The 12,969-nt window shown below is 43.1% G+C and overlaps 1 protein-coding gene across 2 annotated transcripts in view; it reads left to right on the top strand.

Moving 5' to 3' along the window:
• CA8 (carbonic anhydrase 8) overlaps positions 1–12,969 on the top strand; it is a 146,157-nt gene that overhangs the window by 118,483 nt on the left and 14,705 nt on the right. For both annotated transcript variants that reach the window (XM_082259532.1, XM_082259533.1), the window contains exons 6-7: positions 2,116–2,164; positions 4,840–4,952. In XM_082259532.1, the coding sequence (XP_082115658.1) occupies positions 2,116–2,164; positions 4,840–4,952 (162 nt within the window). The remainder of the gene's footprint in view (positions 1–2,115; positions 2,165–4,839; positions 4,953–12,969) is intronic.

The following is a 12,969-nucleotide window of genomic DNA, read 5'->3' as shown; positions in this document are numbered from 1 at the left end:
ATGTGTGTTCACCAGACCCAGCCACCGAACCTGGAAGCTGTCATTTGCCTGGCACTGCTGTCAGGCTAAGCGGGTCATGCAGGGCCGGTGCTGGGATTTTTGACGCCCTAGGCAAAATAAAAATTGCCGCCCCCCCATATGCTTGGCCCACGATGGGACATTACAAACCTATATCATGACATCACATATGTCCCACCCCTTTCTCACATATGTCGCAGCTTTCCAACACTTCTGGGTGTGCCATATTGCAAGAACTTCTGGGCATTGTTTTCAACTTCTCCCACTGATCCCTATGTCACTACTATGTCTCTCTGAAGTGTTGTGCAGCAGCACTGTCCGCAGCTCTTCAAGAGTGTGAAGGTTCAATATACTGCCTCCCAGAAAAGTAAGACTAAAGATTATTTTGTATAGGGGACTGCTGTTGTAAATTTTTCCACCTGGCAACAAGATTCTCAATAGGTGCATTTTAGACAACAGTAGGGTAAAGCATATATATTATTATTATGTGTGGCCTCCTATTAAAATGTTGCTTGTGTTGCTCTCTCTGGCCTCAAGAGCTTCAAAGAAATCAGCTCTTGCTAAATTATTCCACATCTGGGATCTTCCTCACTTCCTAGGCAAAGTTTGGGGAATTAAGGGAAATCCTGTGCCCTATTTGTATTCTGCAGTGGCAGACAGATTTTCTTAGGCCTATAAGTAGAGAAGACCTTCTTTCAAGAAAAACAGCCACACTAAAAATATATATATTATACTTCAAACCTAATAAACAGAAGTTAGGAAAACAAACAGTAAAATCAATAGTTCCATAAACATCAAGCAAGAGACCATTCATTAATCCTGTGTTTATTACATTACACAATACTGTGTAATATAGAGAGCCTTACCAATGGAAAGCCTGTGCTCCCACCACCCACCCCTTCAGTGAGTGACTTACCCTGCCGCCCGAGCGGAGTCAGCGCATGGTCAAACTTTCCCGCTGTCCTTTGTTGCGCACGCGCATTAGGTCTCCCCTGCTGGCTGACGTCCTCGGCAGGAGAAACCTAATGCACATGCGCGGCACCACGTCAATGCTTTGCTATGAAGATTTCAGACGCTGGAGCCCGCTTAGCCCCCTGACTCACTCAGCTCACAAAAGCGCCCAGACGGGCGCTGGCACAGGCACGGGTGAAGCGGGTGAAGCAGGCAGGATGCTGGTGCCTCCTGCTGAGTTATGCCCTAGGTGGTTGCCTGGCTCGCCTTACAGGTAGCACCGGCCCTGCGGCCATGGAAAGGTGCCCACAGCAGCAGGAGTGCCTGCCTGCTTCCAAGGTCTGCCGGGAGACAAGCACACACCAGGACAGCCGCAGCGCAAGCCGCAAGGGCAGGGGCACTGCTGTAGAAGCCTAAAGTGGAAGCCAGCATGGCAGAAAGGAAAGAAAGACAGAAAGGGTAAGTACTAACTCTTTTATGTGCAGAAATTAATATTGTCTTTGTATGTTCAGAAAGCCAAAACATCTGCATGTCACTTTCATTCTGTATACAATTGATGCCCAAACCTTTGTGTTAATGTTTAAACACTGATTTTGTTGGAGGTACCAATAAATATAGCCTTTTCGATAATATGCATTTTTATTCTCGTGGGTGATTGTGTAGGCGGGGCCCCAGTGCACTGCATTGCCCAGGGGCCTATAATGCTCTTAAGATGGCACTGGGTTGAACTACCAACTTTGTATAAGTTCTAATAATGCAATTTTTATTTTGATCAAAAAACACATTTTTGGAGAACAGTATTGTTAACATACACAATATAGTTGTTCCAATCATGACACCTATTGCCTAAACAAGTATACAAAGAAATCAACAGATTGGAATACAAAAATTCAAAAACTTGCTGCTTGAGAACATGTGTGTTAGTATAAAATACAAAACATGAAACTAAAACTAGTTTCCTATCTCTTGTCCTTGCTAATAAATTAGTAATATGGCCTTGTAATCTTCCAGCCAAAATGATGAATACTAGAAATGCTATAATTAGTAACATTGTGAAAAAAATGTCCTTCAATCCAAGGTCTGTAGATTGTTACCTGATTGACTGTTTTGAATCCCTTGTTCAAGTTTTCATCTTCTTTATTACAGGGAAAATCAAAGACAATTCCGTGTTTTAATCCCAACTCATTATTACCTGGTGAGTCAGGTTTATTAGCCTGTAACTCGTTATGTATTGAGCTGACCTGTAGTTATATTCAATAAGTAATTGTTTAGGCACATTTTTTGTTTTCTGATCAATACGCTTACAGTTTATTTGTGCTTTGTTTTGGTGTTTGAGATGAAGGTAGAAACAATCTCCAGAAATGATGTATGTGTGAAGAGACTGAACCCTGTAAATTAATATTGTTTTATGTTATTGAAGAGTCACCATTTTTACAGACACAAAGTAAATAATATCAGAATCCCTTTCACCTGGGTAGTTTGCGGGAGTAAAATTATTTGACAACATGTTGCAATACCATATTTCATCAGCAGGTAGTACCTGTAATTGTAGATATTTAGCCTGAGAGAAAATTTAGAGATGAGCTACCTCTTATTAATAAAAATATACCAGCCCAGCACACTAGGTACCTAGACTAATATTCCAGTGGCCAGCATGTATGTGGACCCCCTGCCATGTTAATGAGCATTATGCCCTTTAGTGCAATGCAAGTCCTTATAGAGGATGTACAGCTGAAAAAAAAAACATTACAATAGGTAATGAAGACTTGGATAGGGTTATTCAATGAAAGTAGACCCGCTTCAGGACAAGAACTGAGGGTTAAGGGTTAAATTGCAAATTTTGAAAAGTAGAAAATATGCACTATATTTTTTAGAAGAGAGTTTTATTTAAAAAGTGTTTTGTTTTTTTTCCTTTTAATTGTTGCTACTGTTTGCCTTGTGGTTAGTGGGTAAGGCATCCAAGCTAAACCCCTGCATTTCAAGCCTCTTCTAAGTCCCATGGTGTAGAAGGGCCTCATGCCCATCAGGCTGGTGGTTTAAAGTGTTAAGTTCTTTTCATTCTGCTTGAGTTGTTGCATTTAAAAGGAACCAGGAGCTGCAGAGAGTCTTACATACCGTTAAAGAATCAAAGCAAATTGATATACCTGGTTTTCCTGAAATGCTCCATGATTGCTGTTATGCATTTTGCAGTAAACATGGTATTACCATTGTGGGTTTTACTGATTTAAAATTGTAAACCAACCTTAAGAAAAAAGGAGAATAGAAGAGACATATAAATAGGTTTTGCACTGCAAGAAATTGAAATTATTTTATGGAAAGAAAATTAGAATGCCATTACCCTAACAAATTAACGTGTTTTTATTGTTTGGTGTAATAGTGTCCCAATTTCAAATTACATCATTTCTGGTGGTGTAGCTCATTTGTAAAGGTTTCATCTGTTTTCCTTTTTTGATGTAACAATGTAGTTAGGAGTCCTAGCCAACATACCTTAAAAGAGAAGTATGGCCAAAGCTTTTTTGACTGCACTTCTCTTCTGGGTAACCGGAATTCACTTACTTGTGCTCTCCTGTGACCCAAAATCAGCTGACAGTAGGCTAAAGCCTGCTGTCGACTGATGTCATATAGCCACTCCAGGCTCTAGGAAGGATACCAACAACAATGTCGGGATTAACGAAGATGCCTAACCGGAAACTGACTATGCCTCTCAGCACACCACTGAGAGCCTGAGCCAGCCACTCCCACCCCCTCCCCAGCCTGGCCCTCCAGTGAGCGCTGGAGGGGCAGATAAGAGGGTGGTGACTGGCAGTGACTGCTCTCTGCTCAGAGTGGTTTGAGAATTGAGCAATCAGCAGTCATGTAATCACTTGGTTCTTGGTGCTGAAGTCAGCAGGGGAACAGCTGCAACATCATATAGATGCTACAGCCATACAGGTGAGTATGTATTTTTGTTTTTCTTAATGTAGCTCACACTTCTCCTTTAAAGTGATTGTAAATACTTAAAAGCTTTTTTATATTAAAATAAAAAAAGATGTTCTACTTACTGGCTCTGTGCAACGGTATTACACAAAGCAGGCTCTTACCTCTTCTTCTGGAGCCCCCCCTCCGGTGCACTCCACTTTTTCATTCAAGTGCTCCTTCAGCAAGATGGCTGGTGAGGAAGTACCAGTGTGGGTGCGCTCCTGAGCCAGGCTGCGTGCATCAATAGACATACACAGCATGGCTTGGCCACGCACCCCGCTCTTTCCATCGCTGGATCAGTGGGGAAGTCAGGTATGTGTTTAGGTACAGGGGGGAGGGGGCAAAAGCAGTGTAGCATGAAAATGCATTAAGGTTAAAAATTCTTATGCTTTAGAACAACTTTAAATGTACAGTTTGCAACTATATCCTGAGACCAGTTTTATATTATTAAAATAATTACATTTTATTTTTAAACTAAAACAGCATAAAAACGATTGGCCTTGCAATTTAACTCTGGCATTCAAAAAGAAACACAGAAATTACTTTCAGTCTAGGACAAGCATGGAATTTTAATAAAGTCAGGTAGCACGGGCTTTCATTGGCAAAATAGATAGAAAGTTAGAGGTTAGCTCTACCGTTAACTGACCTGTGGAATTTCCTTGATATAATTAGATGTTTCTGAAAAAATATTTTGTAACAGGGGAATAGATTTTACGGGCATTTAAAACTTTCTGTTTTCTTTATTTGTCTGTGGGTGGGAAACACATATTGTCTACATGTTTTTTCTATATATAGAGTTTTTCTATAGTTTACAATTTTTTTTTACAGCTATTACTTTTAGTGAGAAGGAATCATTTGTTAGTGAATTATTTACATTGTGCAATGCTCTTTCTTTTCATGTCTGCAAACCAGACCCTTTGCTCCGTGATTACTGGGTATATGAAGGCTCTCTTACTATGCCACCTTGCAGTGAAGGAGTTACATGGATATTATTCCGATATCCTTTGACAATATCTCAAACACAGGTGAGATTACATTACATTACTAGACTGCAAAGGAGTATGCTTATCTTTTGAATTTATGAACTGCTTTTATAGGTCAACCTTTATTTTTTTGAATGTAGAGATGATGCAAAGTGCTTAGGACAAACTAATGACATCATCCTTTATATGTTATAAACTAATAAAAATGCCCAAAGCTCACCATTCACCAGCAGAGATTTTCAAACTATATGGATATTTTTACTGTGTATGAAACACATTAGGTAACCAACTTTGTGAAGTGTCCTTCAGAATAACAATTGTCATACAACAGGACATTGTTTTTTACAGATTATTGTGCACATTAACACCTATTTTAGGCAACTTGAAGATAAAGTAGTTTAATGTGCATATACCAGTGGATTTGCATTTTGTGTAAATTAGGTATCTCCTGACCATTCATTTGGAAATGCATTGTGTTGTAAAGTGCACAGCTATTTTTTTTTTACATTTTGGATGGAGTGGCCTAGGATTAGAACCCCTGTAATAAAAAGCTGCTTCTGTTAAAAAAAAGAAATCTTTTTTTTCTGTCTGTGTTGCTGACACAGATTTTCCTGTTGTCATTGGAAAAATATGTGAGGGGGGGGGGGGGGGGACCCAAATAGCAGTAAAGCCCTACAGGGTTTCTAATCCTTCCCCACTTTATCTAAAAAACAAAAAAAAGGAAACTAAAACATTACAATATTTATGATTGTGAAGTAAATCAAAGGAGAATTCAAGGCAGAACCAATAATTCTGTATTAATTATGCAAAATAAAAAAAATGTTTTCCTGACTTTTTCTTTTTTTTTTTTTTTTGATGCTCTATTTTGCAAAAAATCTAAAGCTTCACAAACCTTTACACATTTGTCAAACCTGCTGACAAATAATTTGTCACTCTCAGATTTGGTATTGGTTCAGTTTAAAATACACACACTATCCCAAATGTGCACAACATCAAATTATGTATATTTAAAATCATTTTTCCTTTAGTTAGCAATAACACAGCATTAATCTTGTTAGATTGATATACAGGATGATTGATCAGCAGATAGAGAGGGTCTACCTATACAGAGTGCCAGTTGTCATCTGTTGTAATCAGTGCTATATATAACAGTTAAAGTTTGACTCAGAGATATGTAATGTATTACAATACTGGTATGTAGTATGATAATTGCTGGCGCACACTGTAATTGGTAAAGTTGTTTTTCCATTATAAATGAGACCAGAAGCAAACTGCATGCGGACATTACAAATTCCCTTAGATCATAGGGAAATGTCACCGTGTTTGATGTTAAAATGACAAACTTGACACAACTGCAGTGATATCACACTCCTACAGTCTTCAAAGGATTTAGAAATGATAAATATAAAAGAACATTACCAGTGATAAGAAAACAGTGTGTCTTTCATGTCATGTTTGCTAAATAACCAGTATGTTTTAGGAAAATGTAAAAAAATTAGCATATAGAGACTTTGTTTATTTTGCAGGATGTTCAATGCCATATTCACTATAGCTTTACAAAAGCCTTTAAAGTGATTGTAAAGTTTTTTTTTTTTTTTTTCGAAACAACAAACATGTTATACTTACCTGCTCTGTGCAAGGGTTTTGCACAGAGCATCACCGATCCTACCCTACTGGGGGAACCCGGCGTCGCTTCTAGCTCCTCTTCACCTGTGTGTCCATTGACAGACAGCAGGACTTGGCCCCGCCCCCCCGCTCTCATGTCACTGGATTTGATTGACAGCAGCTGGAGCCAATGGCTCCTGCTGCTATCAATCTATCCAATGAGGACCCAAGACAGTGGCTGGAGCTGCTGGGCTCATGCTCATATGCTCATCGCTGGAACGTTCAGGCTCAGGTAAGAATAGCGAGGGGGGGAGGGTTCTGGGGGGCAGCTGCAACTAAGGTGAAAAACCTTGAGACTTTACAACTCCTTTTTAAGTTTTTAAAAAAAGAAGAAGGAGGCACAAACACCTAGTGTATTACCCATGGTCACCTTAAAAATGTTTTATTAAAATACAAAAAACATACTCACAAAAAAGAAGAGTTAAATCGCATTACGAGAGTCCACCACACGTGGAATAGATCACGTCCCTGTAGATAGACTCCCGAAATGCGCCAGCGGTCCTATCTACAGGGACATGATCCATTCCACGTGTGGTGGACTCTCATAATGCGATTTAACTCTTCTTGTTTGTGAGTATGTTTTTGTATTTTAATAAAACATTTTTAAGGTGACCACATGTAATGCACTAGGTATTTGCGCCTCTTTCTTCTTTTTCATATGCTCACGCTGGAGTTCCCTACCTGAGGAGAGCGGCACGCCTGTCATCCCCATTGGAGTGAACGCTTGGCTGATTTGTTTGGTTTCCTTTTAAGTTTTCCTTTAATATAATACAAACATATAAAAGATTAACCACATACAGTTACACTTTTGAAATTAAATCTATCATTGGCGAAAGAGTGTACTTGATATGTGTCAGCACAGTAATGAGACAAAATAATTAAATTTGCTAATGTAGTGCTGTGATAGGTATCCCTGGTTAGTTAATTTGTCTAAATCATTGGAATAGTCTTTGTCTACTACCCTATGGACACACTTGTCCTATGTCTGTTCAAGCATAACTTCTGTGTTCTAACTTCCCAGGTTAGTGATAACACCAGCCTGCTTCATGAATAAAATTATTGAAAAATCCCTTAGAGTATATAAAAGGATAGCTATCAGTATAGGAGGATCTTTTGGTCACATTGACACAGCTAAGAGTGGACTTATTTCACATGCTACATTGAATGACAATGAAGAAGTCCATAATGGTTTAGACCTTAAACACCATATCACGTACCTGGAGATGAGCCTGACACTGTGAGGAAGGCCTCCCTTGCGCCTCTGACTCGGGACCCCTGATAGTGCAAACAGAGGACACCGGAGTGTAGAGTAGCACGAGCGCCTGGAGTTTTGCTTGAAGCAGACGATGGCTACTGGTGAAGGTTGCCAGAGAAGTCCGATGAGCAGGGTGTTGTGCAGGCAGCAGGTGCTGGAAGCAGGGTTTCCTGGATAACAGGAGGAGCTTCCCAGGCAGGATGGACGGATCTGGGAATGACAGAAGCGTAGTAAGACAAGCCGGGTCAGGAGCCAATCGGTAACGTATAAGCCAGTAGGAGCAGACAGGAAGAGTGGTCACGGGACAAGCCAAGGTCGGTGCAGGTGGAGATCAGAGAATCGTCAGGACAAGCCGGGTCTGGAACTAGGAACAAAGTGCAGGTAACAGGTATCCAAGGCTGAAGACAAAGCAGCACTGAACCTGTGTGCTGATCCAGCTTAAATAGTGCTCTTCCTTGATGAGAAGGGTGGAGCCAGGATTAGCCTGTGGGTTTAACTCATCCTCTGCCAGAGCCTTCCTGACATGCCCCCCCCCCCCAATGGGCAGCCTCCGGATGCCCAACTGGGCCATTCTTGCTGGGTGGGCCCGGTTGAAAGCCTGTATGAGTCTTTTGGCATGGATGTTTTCTTCAGGTTCCCAGGAATTGTCTTCAGGACCATACCACTTCCATTTAATCAGGTACTGTACCTGATTCCTCCTTTTCCTGCAACCCACAATTGCTTCGACCTCAAATTCCTCTTCACTGTCCACAATTACTGGCTCGGGGGGACCTGTATTTCGCTCAGGAAAAGGATCAGGGATGGCAGGTTTTAGCAGGGTGACATGAAAAACCGGGTGGATTTTAAAGGACGCTGGTAGTTCGAATTCATAAGAGACGTCATTGATTCTTCTTTTAATAGGAAAGGGACCCAAAAATTTAGGTCCAAGTTTTCTTGAGGGACAGGTAAGCTTCAAATTGGTTGTGGCCAACCATACCTGATCACCAGGTTCCAATATCAGCTCTCCCCTTCTTTTCCTGTCAAAGAATCTTTTATTATTTTCCTGAGCCTTAGCCATGGTTTCCTGAAGTAACTCAGTGTTGGATGCAAAAAAGTTTACTGTGTCCTGGACAGCAGGGACAGGACATTCAGGTACTGTGGTGACCAGAAAAGAAGGATGGTAACCATAATTGGCAAAGAATGGAGTCTGCTTGGTAGCCGAATGTTCAGAGTTGTTGTATGCGAACTCCGCTAGTGGCAATAGCGTCACCCAATCATCCTGGGAAAAGGACGAAAAACAGCGTAGATACTGTTCCAGTGTCTGATTGGTCCTTTCCGTTTGACCGTTGGTCTGTGGGTGATATGCTGAAGAAAAGGACAGTTCAATATCCAATTTCTCACAAAGGGATTTCCAAAATCTGGAGGTGAACTGGACTCCGCGGTCGGATACTATGTTGGCAGGAACTCCATGCAGTCTCACAATCTCTTTGATGAACAACTTGGCTGTATCCATGGCCGAGGGAGTGCCCTTCATGGGTAAGAAATGCGCCATCTTGGATAGCCGGTCTACCACCACGAAGATGGTAGTGTAGCATTCAGATGGCGGGAGTTCAACGATAAAGTCCATTGAAATCATTTTCCATGCTCTGTCAGGGACTGGTAAGGGTTTGAGCAAGCCCCAAGACTTAGACCTGGGGGTCTTGTTCCTGATACATGTAACACAGGTTTCAATGTACCTTTTACAATCCTTCTGTAGATCAGGCCACCAAAAGGTGCGTTGAAGTAGCTCAGAGGACTTATGGACTCCAAAATGTCCTGCAAGGGAATGGTCATGGCAGAGACCCAAGACAGGGACCCGCAATCTCTCAGGTACAAATATTTTGTTATTATGCCATAAAAGTCCGTCCTTAACCTGTAAGGAAACTCCGGGAAGTGGGGAGATATCCTTAGAGGCCTGTTTGAGCTGTAGCAGTAAGTCGTCTTGCAGTAACAGGAAGTTTCCTGACGACAGAATTGTATATGGGACTGCAGATCTCTCGGCATCAGAAAACGTACGGGATAATGCATCCGGTTTTGTGTTCTTTGATCCCGGCCTGTAAGTGACATGAAAGGAAAATCTGGAGAAAAAGGGAGCCCACCTGGCCTGGCAGGGTTTTAAGCGTCTAGCTGCTTGCAAGTATTCTAGATTCTTGTGGTCTGTGTACACTAGAATTGGATGGGCTGCCCCTTCTAAGAGATATCTCCACTCTTCCAAGGCAGCCTTAATTGCCAAGAGCTCTCGATCACCGACGTCATAATTTCTCTCTGCCGGAGATAACTTGCGTGAGAAGAAGGCAACGGGGTGTAACAGAGCTTTGGCTCCTGCCCGCTGCGACAATACTTCTCCTACAGCCGACTCAGATGCGTCTACTTCTAGGACGTAAGGCAGGCCAGGATCTGGGTGTCGAAGGACTGGTGCAGAGGTGAAGAAATCCTTTAGGGTTTCAAATGCGGTCTGCGCCTCAGGAGTCCACAGGAAACGGATACCTTGTCTGGTTAACTGAGTGATGGGGGAGATGATTGCGGAGAAATTCTTGATAAACTTCTGATAAAAGTTTGAGAACCCTACGAACTGTTGCACCCCTTTTTTATCAGAGGGAACTGGCCAGTGTAAAATAGCAGAAACCTTTTGAGGATCCATTTTAATACCTTCTGTAGAAAGAATCAGACCCAGGAATTGGATACTCTGTCGACTGAACTCACACTTCTCAGGTTTTGCGTATAAGCCATGCTGCCTGAGACGGGCAAGGACATTTCTTACGTGTTCATGATGGTCTTCTATGGTGGAGGAAAATATCAAAATATCATCAAGATAAACAATAACAAACAAGTCCAGAAAATCTCGGAAAATGTCATTAACAAAGTGCTGGAAGGTGGCTGGGGCGTTGCAAAGCCCAAAGGGCATCACTAGGTACTCATAGTGCCAGAAACGGGTGCGAAATGCTGTTTTCCACTCGTCACCTTCCCTGATTCGCACTAGATTATATGCCCCCCGTAAGTCCAATTTAGTAAAAATGGTGGCACAGCGGAGTCTCTGGAATAGTTCCGGCACTAATGGTAACAGGTAACGATTCTTAATCGTAATTTTATTTAGATCACGATAGTCCACACAGGGGCAGAGCGAGTGGTCTTTTTTTTCTACAAAGAAAATCCCAGCTCCTGCCGGGGATGTGGAAGGGCGGATAAACCCCTTTTCTCAGGCTATCATCGAGGTATTCCTTTATTCAAGTTCAGTGAGTGGGAAAATCCGTCTGAAGGGTATTTCGGCTCAGGGAAGAAGCTCGATAGGGCAATCGTATGGTCTGTGAGGGGGAAGAGTCTCTGCTCCCTTCTTGCTGAAGACGTCTAAGAAATCGTGGTAGATTGCAGGCACAGAAGAGCACGATTCGGTATCAGAGTCCATACACAGTAATGGAGACAGGGGGTCTTGTGGTTGGAAGAGGCAGAGTTGTTAACAGTAAGAGGACTGGAATTTAATTTCTCCCGTTTTCCAATTAATGCAGGGATTGTGTGCCTGCAGCCAAGGCATGCCCAGAATGATGGGAAACAGTGGTGAGGTGATAACATCTAGGCGTAGTAACTCTTTGTGGTTACCCGATATGGTAGCATGCAAGGAAGAGTCTCTTGTGTGACAGGTCCAGATCTGATACGAGATCCGTCAGCCAAATGGATAGTCAGTCCCTGTGATCTGGGCCTTAGCGGAACCTTTAGCTGAGTCACAAATTTCAGGTCAATAAAACAGCTACAGGCTCCTGAATCAATAATGGCGGGTGCCTGGATAGTCCCTTCTGGAAGCTGTAATGAAATAAGCACAGTGAGGTGAGATGAATTGTGGAGGCTCAACCCTTGGTTGGTAGAAGAAAGGGTTAGACACTTACAGCTTTTAGCTGGACAAGACCTCACATAGTGTCCATCTTCTCCACAGTACAGGCACAAGTTATTCAGTCGCCGGCGTTGACGTTCTTCTGGGGTGAGGGAAGGACGGATTATGCCAAGCTGCATTGGTTCAGAAGAGTCAGTGGTGGGAGGAGCGGATGCTGGGAATGTCGGACCAGAAGGTCTGAAGACTAGAGGCATCATCCATACGGGTCGGGATTGACCAGATGATCTTTCTGCATGACGCTCTCTTAGGCGTCTATCGATCTGGATCGCCAGGTGTATCAGGGCTTCCAGAGTATCTGGCACACCTACACGGGCCAATTCGTCTTTCAGAGAGTCAGATAGTCCCATACGAAATTGGTGGTGGAGGGCCGCATCATTCCAGTTAGTATCAGCACTCCACCTTCTAAAGTCAGTTAAATAGTCCTCTGCTGCTCTGCGGCCTTGCTGAAGGGTGTAGAGGGCCGCCTCAGCAGTAGTGGTTTTCTGGGGGTCCTCATATAACTGGGCCATAGCTCCAAAGAACAAGTTTAAACTGGATAAGCAGGGATCCTTTTGTTCAAGTAAACGGTGGGTCCAGGAATGGGGTTCGCCTTGTAGAAGGGAAATGACGAAGCCTACTTTAGTGGCCTCGAGTGAAAAAGTCCGGGGTTGTAATGCAAAATAAAGTTTGCAGGCATTATGGAAGGACCTAAACTTGCTGCGATCTCCAGAGAACTTTTCCGGAGTAGGTACACGAGGTTCTGGAGGCAAAACCATGACTGTAGGTGTAGCAGGAGATCCCCCCTGGGCGTTTGGAGAGGAGGCTGGCGGGGTAAGTAACTGGACCCGTTCTTCCAGTCGGTTATAGCCTTCTTGTAAGTCTTTGACTGATCGGGTCAGTGCCGCCAGGTGATGACATAACTCGTCCATAGGGGAGGTTCCTCGGTCAGGCTCAGACATCTGGCTGCTTTGTACTATCACGTACCTCGAGATGAGCCTGACACTGTGAGGAAGGCCTCCCTTGCGCCTCCGACTCAGGACCCCTGCAAACAGGGGACACCGGAGTGTAGAGTAGCACGAGCGCCTGGAGTTTTGCTTGAAACGGACGATGGCTACTGGTGAAGGTTGCCAGAGAAGTCCGATGAGCAGGGTGTTGTGCAGGCAGCAGGTGCTGGAAGCAGGGTTTCCTGGATAACAGGAGGAGCTTCCCAGGCAGGATGGACGGATCTGGGAATGACAGAAGCGTAGTAAGACAAGCCG

The sequence above is a fragment of the Pelophylax lessonae genome (genome assembly GCF_965119305.1).
Source record: "Pelophylax lessonae genome assembly, chromosome: 5".
Taxonomy (NCBI): Eukaryota; Metazoa; Chordata; class Amphibia; order Anura; family Ranidae; genus Pelophylax; species Pelophylax lessonae.
The sequence above is the reverse complement of the archived record's forward strand: the minus strand, read 5'-3'. Positions and strand labels throughout refer to the sequence as shown.